This window comes from Haliotis rubra, unplaced genomic scaffold, assembly GCF_003918875.1.
Source record: "Haliotis rubra isolate DU_JTF1 unplaced genomic scaffold, ASM391887v1 Scf743, whole genome shotgun sequence".
Classification (NCBI taxonomy): Eukaryota; Metazoa; Mollusca; class Gastropoda; order Lepetellida; family Haliotidae; genus Haliotis; species Haliotis rubra.
In genome coordinates this window covers 407,506-418,931 of record NW_025767461.1, presented here as the reverse complement: position 1 = coordinate 418,931, position 11,426 = coordinate 407,506, and the positions used below count along the sequence as shown (strand labels likewise).

Sequence of the window (11,426 nt, the reverse complement as noted above, 5' to 3'; positions counted from 1 at the left end):
ATGAACTTTGGATAAACATTGAAGTGATACATTGTGGTTAACATAAACAAACAACTCAAAATTATCCGTGAACGTTAATAAAGTGTTTATTTAATAAAAAAGTGTTTGTCATAATACATTATTTGACTGGTTACTGTGGTTACCACGTGCAGTCAGCGAACGGTCGTCTGCAACTTGTCTTGTTTACATTCCAACAAGATGGCCGATTCCAAGTACGGAAGTTTTGATCTGGGGAATTTTGAGCCGATTTTCAAAGATCAATCTACCGGAAACGTTGCAACTCTTAGCACGGATAACATTGATTTTCCGGATGATTTAGACCTGGAAGAAATTGAAAGTTTGTTAGAGATAACAGCATCAACCAAATCACGAGATGACGTGTGCAATGCAAGTCGATGATAAACCATCCCAAACACATCGTTTCAAACGTTTATCAAATAATGATTTACTTCGAATGGACGACTACAGAAGTAGTATAGTAGGTGGGAGCAGACGGTCCTTTTGGTGGAGGGAAGGTGGAGGGAAGGTAAGGACATGGATTGGCTGATGTAAGTCACGTGATCATAGCTGATAGGTAAATATAGACAGCACGTCACAGGTCAGGAAAGTTCAATGAAAGGTGTGGGTGTTTTAAGGCAGTCGTGCAGAAAACTCTTCATTAAGCGAGAAAAACAAAAGCAAAGTGTCCTGAATAGAGCTATGTATAGCATGCTGCCCTGAATAGACAGACAGACAGTACCCGTCAGCCAGTTTTGAATTGAGCGCGCTTGACAACTCACGTGACTCCGTCGTTTTAAATAGCCCGCGCTCGACAGAGCGTGCGACCTGTTTTGATGGATGCAGGGTGTGTGTGTGTTGAAAGTACATCGTATCACAATAGAGACGGGTTGTGTCAGCATGGTTCGGAGACGGAATCTTCGAGTCATGTAAAATGTCGTTGAAAAACATTTCATACAGAACGCGTCCTGTACAAGTATAACACCATCAAAGTAATGGAAAGTTGGTGTAGGTTTATATGTTATTTCATACTAGTTTTTTTCCATCATAAAAAAAGCGTGATGAGAAATAAATGATTTTGAGCCATGTACAATAATGGATACAGTTTTAGTTTTACTAGACAGCGAGATGTTTGAAATAAGAGGCTTGAAATACACATGGATAGAAGCATATCAATATCATATAGCACACGTATAATACCATGAAATTCACGTCATTTGGAGAGAGACGAAAGAAATAGAAATGTAGAGTCAAGGAATCTGCTTATTGAAACAGTAGTATTTAGTGGAGGGAAATGTATTGACTGATCCAAGTCACGTGATCATAGCTGATAGGTAAATGTAGACAGTAGGGCACAGGTCAGGAAAGTTCAATGAAAGGTGTGGGTGTTTTAAGGCAGTCGTGCAGAAAACTCTTCATTAAGCGAGAAAAAACAAACAAAAAAACAAAAGCAAAGTGTCCTGAATAGAGCTATGTATAGCATGCTGCCCAGAATAGACAGACAGACAGTACCCGTCAGCCAGTTTTGAATTGAGCGCGCTTGACAACTCACGTGACTCCGTCGTTTTAAATAGCCCGCGCTCGACAGAGCGTGCGACCTGTTTTGATGAATGCAGGGTGTGTGTGTGTTGAAAGTACATCGTATCACAATAGAGACGGGTTGTGTCAACATGGTTCGGAGATGGAATCTTCGAGTCATGTAAAATGTCGTTGAAAAACATTTCATACAGAACGCGTCCTGTACAAGTATAACACCATCAAAGTAATGGAAAGTTGGTGTAGGTTTATATGTTATTTCATACTAGTTTGTTTTTTTCCAACCAAATATAGCGTGATGAGAAATAAATGATTTTGAGCCATATACACTAATGGATACAGTTTTAGTTTTACTTGACAGCGATATGTTTGAAATAAGAGGCTTGAAATACACATGGATGGAAGCATATCAATATCATATAGCACACGTATAATACCATGAAATTCACGTCATTTGGAGAGAGACGAAAGAAATAGAAATGTAGAGTCAAGGAATCTGCTTATTGAAACAGTAGTATTTGGTGGAGGCAAGGTGGAGGGAAATGTATTGGCTGATCCAAGTCACGTGATCACCGTCAAATAGCCCGCGCTGGGCAAAGCGTTGGACTATTGTTCACCCTTTGTAAAGAAGGCGCTGAATTATTCAGCCCTGTGCCGACTTGAAGCCGATGTTTAAACGTTATTTCACGCGAGTTTTTCTTCTTTCCCTGCAAATGTAAGCTTATGAAACAAATAAACTGTAGCGTTTGTGTATATGAAACTATGTATCCAATTAGAAATAAGAGGCTTGAAATACACATGGATGGAAGCATAAAAAACCAAACAAACAAAAAACAAACAAAAAACCAAAACAAACAAACAAAAAAACAAACAAACAAAAAACAAACAAACAAAACAAACGATGAAACATGTAGCAGTGCGACAGCATGCAGCTAGGTTTGTTGGGAAAGAGACAGAATTTTCAATCTTTAAGAAAATTTAGGGGTGAGCAACGTGTTTAACAATAATTACCCTTCATTCGAAGAGAGAACCTAGTTTAGGGAATTTAGACGTTGGAAACATCATACAATATAATGATAAATACATTTTACTTCAACCTAAATTAAGGATTATGCTCGGAAAATATAAGTGTAGGTGTTTGAAAAGTAACGAATTACGGTTAGAATTGTAGATGGCATCACATTCCAAGTAACGTAATCAGACTGAAAACCATAGTTTCACGAAGTATACTCAGTACTCAAGGAGGACGACATGCATGACTGAACAGTCAATGCAACAGGCAGGTGTGTGTACCTTTCGGTGTGTGAACTGAGGGCTGTGAAGGAAAAGGTTCAATGTCTTTTCCCGTGTGATCATACATGGGTGGTCCCTATCCCAATCTGTCAGTCATGTCTACAGTTAGATACACAGGCGCGTTGAATGGATAGTTACTATTTGTCAATCATTATTCGTAAAATATCCTATATAGACATCATCTGCACACCAGAGCGTTATTTTAGTTTCAACAGCGAGCGAAAATTCATCAACTTTTACGTGACCAGTCTGAACATGGACTCAACAAACGCGTAAGTATACTTCTTAATGAGGTCTCACTATTTAATTTTTATAAATGAGAATGCTACAGCTAACAAATGTTTTGATTTCAATAAAAGGGTATATGTTAGTATAGTAATTATGAGTTTCATGACCAAGTTTATGAAATCATGTAGAAACAATTTTTGTAACTCTAGCGTGAATTGAAAGAAACGTTATGTCTTTCAGACAATTTACCTGCCTGCAGTGCGGGAAAGGTTTTAATAGAAAAGATAACCTTTGCGGCCATGTGCGATCAGTCCACCAGGGAGAACGTTACGTTTGCTTTCCATGCACAAAATCTTTTGCTTCAAATCACAAACTGAAGCAACACAAATGTGCCTTGTCGCAACAACGGCTATCGGAATATCGATGTAGCGTGAGTAGTGTTTATTATTTATGTGTAAGTTCTCGCTTCTGTCTGCTATAATATCATCAGATATATTTGATCATATGTAGATATATTATCTTCCTATGTCTTTAACCGACTGTTTCATAAGGTGTATATTTTATAGACGTGAGCAATGTTGTCTACAGTTTCAAATGTTACTTTGACATAGTATCGCAGTGGTTATCATCAGTAAAGTTAAATGTTACAGCGACATAGCGACAAACTTCCCCATAAATTCAGAGCATTTTGCTTAAAATGTTACTTCTATATACAGAAATGCCCCGAGGTGTTCCCTTCTCCCCGTGAGCTGGGCGTGCATTTTTGGCGCGTTCATTCATCCGATGAGTTTATGTTCATCTCCGACATTAATCTTGTCTATGTACTGCTTCCGTGTATTTTCGAGTGTGTTTTAGTTTAGTATGTACAGATAATGATGTATATTTACAGGCACAACTACGCAAACAGATGTTCACGCACGCCCGTCTACCTCGAGAGGAGTGCCGGTTAGTGGGGGTAAGCTCTATTATATCTCTCTGTCACTTCATTCGTCCATGTACGATGGTTAGTATTACCGAAGTTCGTACCGCATAGGGTTTCAATGTGTGTGTGTGTGTGTGTGTGTGTGTGCGTGCGTGCGTGCGTGTGTGTGTGAGATGTGTTTGTAGATAGCATCGGCCGGGGAATGTTTTCAATAAATTGTTGAATTATGTATTAATTCAGTTCGTCATAGTGTTAATATGTATTCGCTTTAGAAAGTATTATACCATGTGTTAGTCATGAGTTTTATTTGAAGCATAAGAGCTCGTAGTGAGTGAATGATGCTGTTATATGAGACTTAGTATTCATACATTGAATTTTTTCTCTATCACCAACTCCCTCGTCTTCCCGCGGCGTCGCAGCATCGAATGGTTGTACCTGCCGGATATGTCATAGGCGTTTCGAGGATCGGTTGTCTCTCTACCGTCATCAGATGATAGAGGGACACCGTATCCTATCAAAGCAGTCCGGCGGGAGTATGGATACCGATGCTGCTGTTAGTGAGCTCCAACCACGCCCATGGGGAGAAGGTCCACCCCCGTGGGTAGACGAGAGCACTGGCGAGGTGACGGAGCCCGGACTCCAGGAAGCCTATGACCTGGACGCTCCATTTATCCTCGCACGGGACCAACCCGCCGAGGTGTTTTCAATCTACAACCTCCCCCTTAACAACAACTTTTCCATAGGTGAGTTGATGGAACGCGCTAGGGATATCTATCAATCGTTAAATCATAGTTTTAGGATGAATTTAGCGTTCGGTGTCATCCTACGGCACGTGGAGACGGACGCTATCGCTATTTCCATCCTTACGCTGTCGATCCTCTCTTTACTAGTCCTCTCTATATCACCGAGTTGGAGGATCTCGAACGGTTACACCAGAGACTGGAAAGCTCAGATGTCATGTCTTTAATCCTCAAACAACGCCCTGATACCAAATGGAAACCTGTTTTGATTACCAATGTGAATTTCTTTATTTACAGAACAAATTTTCCGCTCGGCCACCCTCCAGCCCCTCTCCCCGAATATATTAAAAATCATAAAACTATCCTTTCTTTAGATTATAACAAGAAGACTAAACAACTTTATAAGGATCACTTATGCGCTTTCCGGTGTTTGGCATTGCATCGAGATCCTACAAGTCGGGGTGCTTTAGAAAAGCCTACCAAAGCTCTTTACTATCAGTGGGTCATGTACTGTCGGGACCATCATCTCCACTCTTTCTATAAGATTGGTCCCGAAGAGTATAAAGGTCTCGACCCAGCTCTCTTACCTCACTTTGAAGCCTGTTTCCGTGTGAATGTGAGCATGTTCACTCTTGACGTGACGGGAGTAGCTCAACTCGTGTATAAATCTCGAGGGTTGTATCAGGAACACATGCATTTAAATCAATTCGAAAATCATTTGTCCCTCATCACCGACATGACCATCTATTGTAAACGCTACCAGTGTCCCATGTGCGAACGTCTCTTCAGGCGTCAAAACAAATGCAACGAACACCAACGTCGTTGCACAGGTCAAACGACTTTGCGGTTCCCGGGTGGTTTCCACCACACCCCAAAGACCGTGTTTGACTTCACCACACTGCATCGTCGATTCCGATCCGGATCGATTGATTGCAGCCATGTGGGAATACATGACGGAAATGGGCAAAGCTGTAAACAAGCTAGCCAAAGCAAAATATAAAGAGGTGTTAGAAACCTTGCGCGATATGATAAAGTCGTTGCCTGACAATGGTGGTGGTGATGATGATGATGATGATGCTCACAACGTCATGGAGGGTGACAACCACCCCACCCAAGGTAAACCTACTCGCGCACATTCTACACCCGAGACTAAGTGGAGAAAGCATGTGAGCGATCACTGCGGGAAGCTTCTGGGATACTGTTCTCAAGTCGCCGTCCTCGGATTTAATTCAGCTCGTTACAACCTGAATATCATTAAGGAGAAACTTCCCAAACATCTCTCTCTCGACGACGAATCTCAGGCTTTCAACGTCAAAAAAACAATGCTTACTTGTGTCAAAGTAATCAAAGTTTCAAATTTCTTGACGTCACGCAATATCTCTCTCCCGGAACGAGTTATTCTCAGTTTTTGAAAGTGTTTGGAGTGCAAGAGAAATAGGGATTTTTCTCGTACGAGTATCTTGACACCTCGAAAAAGCTAAACGAAACTCGACTTCCTCTCTGGGTGAGACGTGGTATTCCAGTCTCAAACAGAAGTCCGTCCTAGATGTCTGCTAGCCCTAATTCTAACTCCTAAAAACATGTTGTTAGCAGAGCGTGGTTTCGATCCACGGTCCTTCTGGGTTATGAGCCCGAGCCCAGCGCCCACTGTGCCACTCTGCTCTCCTTCACCTACCTTTTGTTAGGACTTTTATACACCACATCAACCAATGACAGCCAAAATTGATTTATTCTCGAATAGTCTCAAATACACACAGAATTGTACAATGAAACCACACTCTACACATGTAAATCTACACGACTACCCCCAACGGACCACCTCTTCTGAGGTACTCCTACCAGGGCCAAATACGGACAGTTTGGAGACAATTTTTCATGTTCGACCCAAGGATCATCCTCTCTACGTCCAAGTTCCGAGAACAACACCACATTGAACACACTTGCAAGCGTCCCTCTGATTAAGTACACAAAATCCTGCCTGGGCCATTTGACTAGGACTCTGTTTCATCTGCACAGGCCAAGACTGAAAGGAATTGAGCCGCTCTTGAACTGTGTTCGAGGTCTGAGAGGGATACTGTCCATACATAGGTACCCACCTAGATCATCATGACCATGAGGATACTCTGTCTCTAGTCCCAGCAATGTCATGGCTTGTATCTCTCCGCATTCCTCCAATGCTTTGCAGAAGAGTGTGTAAGCTTGGGGTCCTCGCCGGGGAAGGGTATCTAATAAAGCTCTCACCCGGTCAAAGAACGTCCGTGGTTTTTCGATAATCTCTGCCTTCATGAAGATGGTAAGGACTTCAAACTGTACCAGTTTGTCCACCACCTCTTCTACGTGCTTTATAGCTTGCACTAGACAGGAGTGATTCTTCCTCAGGATATCACGGTGAACGGCTTCCATCTTCAAGATAAACAGCCAACAGAGAGAGAGAGAGTTGTATAGCTGGATGTCGTCTGTGTAGTCAGGGATGAAGTGATGCATGATCCGAAATGAAGGGGTTTCTATATTTTCATCCCAAACCGGATTAAACCAGTTGATCTATCCGTATGCCATGATGTCATTCTCTTTCGGTTGCTATGCACCTCTGGGAAAGTGGTTTATCCCAAGGTCAGCTCAGTACCAGGTCATTGACACCCCTGTGAAATGAGGTCAGCCAGGTGTTCGATGATGACGTCATTTTTCGTCTATTTCAACCTGTCTACAACATATATTTTCTCTGGCTAATTGTGTCACTTGTCGACTTCCAGTAGCAAACAGTACGTTAACCCAGAAACTGTACGTCCAAAATGTGAAACCAATAAATTATAAAGAAAAACTATATATTAACAAATCTATTATATAATTAACTAGATTTACAAATCAATACGCATTACGGCGAAGTAGGTTCAGCGACAGTGCACTACACAGTGACATTACATTCAATGGCAGTACATAATACAATAGTATGAGTAATGGTACAATATCGACAGGGGACATAATTCCATTGATGTACCACTTCTTTATTTAATGAATGCGACGTTTCAGGCTAGATACAATGGCGGTTATCAAGTGTATGATGTACAGAAATATGAATTAGGAAGGTGACTTACTTGAGGATAATTGACGTCTATACAAGTATAAATGATGATAGATTGGTGTTTACACATCAGATGAATTTGAAGAGTTGAGTCCGTTTGATGTATATGTAAGAATAAATAGGATTAACAAGGCATGAGGAGTTAACAACACACGTTATTAATTAGAAATCCAGTACGCGATGGTCAAGTTGCACAAAGGCCTAAACTTGATACTCAGGGTGAAATAACGATCGTAATACAACCGCAGGACTTGTTGCAATGCTAAGCGAAGGGACATGCACCTTTCCACTTATATAGTCTTCATACCCTCTAGTTTCATATCTGTTGGATTAGAGTATAGCTGTTTTAGAAGTTTCCAGGTTACTCTTGACCCCAAAACATTGGGCTACAAAAACGTCCACGCAGCTGACATTATATAATAATACGTTCCTGAAAACTAATTATTGTTACAACACAGTGGTGTGAATTTCTACTTAATGTGTACAACAACAAAAAAAACTACCGCATTGTTTGGCATAATTTACACTAACGTAACAAATGGTAGTCTTCGCAAATTGTATTCCAGACATAGATTATGATGTGTATTAATGTAGCGGTTAATCTAAAGCCTTTATTGGAACACTGGCCAGACATTGTGGAGCACCCCTCTTGTACAGCATCCACATGTACGGGGGCACAAAGAATGGGTACCTTGTTCCATGTGAAGATTCGAACCTTAGTCTTCTGCCCAACGCTGTAACCACTTTGCTAGCCCATCGCCACTTAAGGAACCTACCGCGTGGTCAGAAGATATATTCCCGTACTTTTGATGGGGATATTTTATATTGCCACTTAAGGAACGTGGCCAGAATGGAACCATGCAGATAGTTATAGAACTGTCACAGTGCCACAAGAACGCACTTTAGCTACACTAGCTACCTTTGGTAGGAATTATCCTTCCAAGATACCCAAAACTGATTATGATGACATGTCAAGCAAATATTTAAGCACAACGACCTATCGGACTACCCCTGTCAAAACGTGCGTAGTGTACAATAAGATAGGGATGACAAGGCTTTATGGATGATCAACTTCTTTATTTTAACAATGGCGACGTTTCGGTATAGATTCTTATACCATTTTCAAGCATGCTTTAGCTACACTAGCTACCTTTGGTATAAAAATCTATACCGAAACGTCGTCATTGTTAAAATAAGAAGTTGATCATCCATAAAGCCTTGTCATCCCTATCTTATTGTACACTACGCACGTTTTGACAGGGGTAGTCCGATAGGTCGTTGTGCTTAAATATTTGCTTGACATGTCATCATAATCAGTTTTGGGTATCTTGGAAGGATAATTCCTACCAAAGGTAGCTAGTGTAGCTAAAGTGCGTTCTTGTGGCACTGTGACAGTTCTAAACTGAGGGGCAAAAGAAACGTCCCCAAAGTAAAATTGTAAAAAACATTTCTTCTGTTTTCGTTATGACGGAAATTTATTTAGGAACACATCTCCCGAACGCATCCCCACGTCTCACAGAAAGGAAATCTACGTGGAGTGTTTTGTAAGCATGAAAATTGCTTTTATTCACGTTTTTTGCATGCTTCTGTGGAAACATACCCGTATGAAAGTACAGTATAAAAATTATGCTCGACTGTTCGAATTCATCACTTCAATACGTTGGACACAAAGAACATGCCTCGACTCACGGCAGAACAGAGAGAACGAGCTATTGGGATGTTGCAGCTGGGTGCTTCTCACAGTCACGTTGCAAGAATCATGGGTTGCAGCAAGAAAACCATCACCAGACTGATGACACGCTTCAGAACAACAGGTCGGACTGCAGACAGGCCTAGGACAGGGAGACCACCCGTAACCACCCCTCAGGAAGACCGCCATTTACGGGTGCTTCATTTGCGCAACAGATTCCTGACTGTGACGTCATCAGCAACAACCAGCCTTACCCATCCAGTCAGTAGAAGGACCATATCCAGACGACTCCGCCGATTCGGTATCAGAGCCTACAGACCATTCCGGGCGTGACGTTAATCGCGTGAACATCGACGTCGTCGATTGGCTTGGGCACGAGAGTTCGGCAGTGGCAGCCGCGAACTGGCGCCGGGTACTCTTCAGTGACGAGAGCCGCCTCCAGCTGAACAAAGCTGATGGTCGGGTACGAGTCTACAGACGTCGGAACGAACGCACAGCACGTTGTTGCGTTCAGGAAGTTGAGACGTTTGGCGGCGGTAGTGTGATGGTGTGGGGGGGGGAATTTGTGGCGAGAGGAAGACTGACTTGTTGGTGATAGAGGGAAACCTGAATGCCCGCCGATACATTGATGTTGTTTTACGACCTGTCGTGGTTACCCTTCCTCCAGCAGAATCGAGGCTGTTGTTTCAGCAGGATAACGCTACTCCCCACACTGCTGTTGTTACCCGAACTTCCTGAACAACAACAACGTGAACGTCATTCCTTGGCCAGCAAGATCCCCGATTTATCACCTATTGAGCACCTATGGGATCATCTCGGCCGTCAGGTTAAGCAACGTCAACATCCCCCACAGACAAGAAACGCTTTGGCTCATGCTCTACAGGAAGAATGGCGTCGCATCCCACATCACGCGATCAGACGTCTTGTGCACTCTGCACGACGTCGTGTGGCAGCATGTATCGCTGCAAGAGGTGGACACACTCGCTACTGAGGAGTTTGACACTCAAAGACACTCTGTCAGTACTGATGTGCATGTGTTGTCATGATCGAAAACCGGACATTTGAACCTCCTGTGAAAAACGTCACAAAAACTCTACTTACAGGAAATTGTTTCAATTGTTCTGTAATGACAGTCTGCATAATATGTTCAAAAATTATATCAAACATTTCAACATTGAATTGCACGTGTTTGTATCATTTTATGATACAAAAATGATCGGGGATGTTTCTTTGGCCCCTCAGTTTATAACCATCTGCATGGTTCCATTCTGGCCACGTTCCTTAAGTGGCAATATAAAATATCCCCATCAAAAGTACGGGAATATATCTTCTGACCACCGCGGTAGGTTCCTTAAGTGACGATGGGCTAGCAAAGTGGTTACAGCGTTGGGCAGAAGACTAAGGTTCGAATCTTCACATGGAACAAGGTACCCATTCTTTGTGCCCCCGTACATGTGGATGCTGTACAAGAGGGGTGCTCCACAATGTCTGGCCAGTGTTCCAATAAAGGCTTTAGATTAACCGCTACATTAATACACATCATAATCTATGTCTGGAATACAATTTGCGAAGACTACCATTTGTTATCAAAGCAGTCTTTCTGATTCGACAGTTCCTTAAGCGCCCGACGCCAGTTTCGAATGTTTTCACTCATTATCATGATTACGATGATTTGTTAGATTGTTTGGCTCGATATGCTGATTTATTTTTTGTTTAGATATTGATGATTCTTGTGTTCAGCAACCCGGCCCATTAACACCCGGGTTGCTGAACACAAGTCATCAGTATGCAAACAAAATGATAAGTCAGCTATATCGGAGCACAAGGCAAATAACCCAAGTCATGTAATCATGTGGAATGATATTAGGGTGATTTCGAGAAATAACAATGACTGGCGTCGGAGAAAACTACAGGAAGCTGTCGAGATAAGGAGACATAAAC

General features: G+C 42.1%; 1 protein-coding gene across 1 annotated transcript; it reads right to left on the bottom strand.

Moving 5' to 3' along the window:
- Positions 1 to 6,720: 6,720 nt before the first annotated feature.
- Positions 6,721 to 7,119, bottom strand: LOC124259941 (caspase-2-like). Its single transcript, XM_046694164.1, has one exon. The coding sequence runs from the start codon at positions 7,117 to 7,119 to the stop codon at positions 6,721 to 6,723; it is 399 nt and encodes a 132-aa protein (XP_046550120.1).
- Between the last annotated feature and the right edge of the window lie 4,307 nt (positions 7,120 to 11,426).

Coding starts and splice junctions, on each gene's coding strand:
- LOC124259941 (XM_046694164.1), bottom strand. CDS start 7,119: ATGGAAGCCGTTCACCGTGATATCCTGAGGAAGAATCACTCCTGTCTA.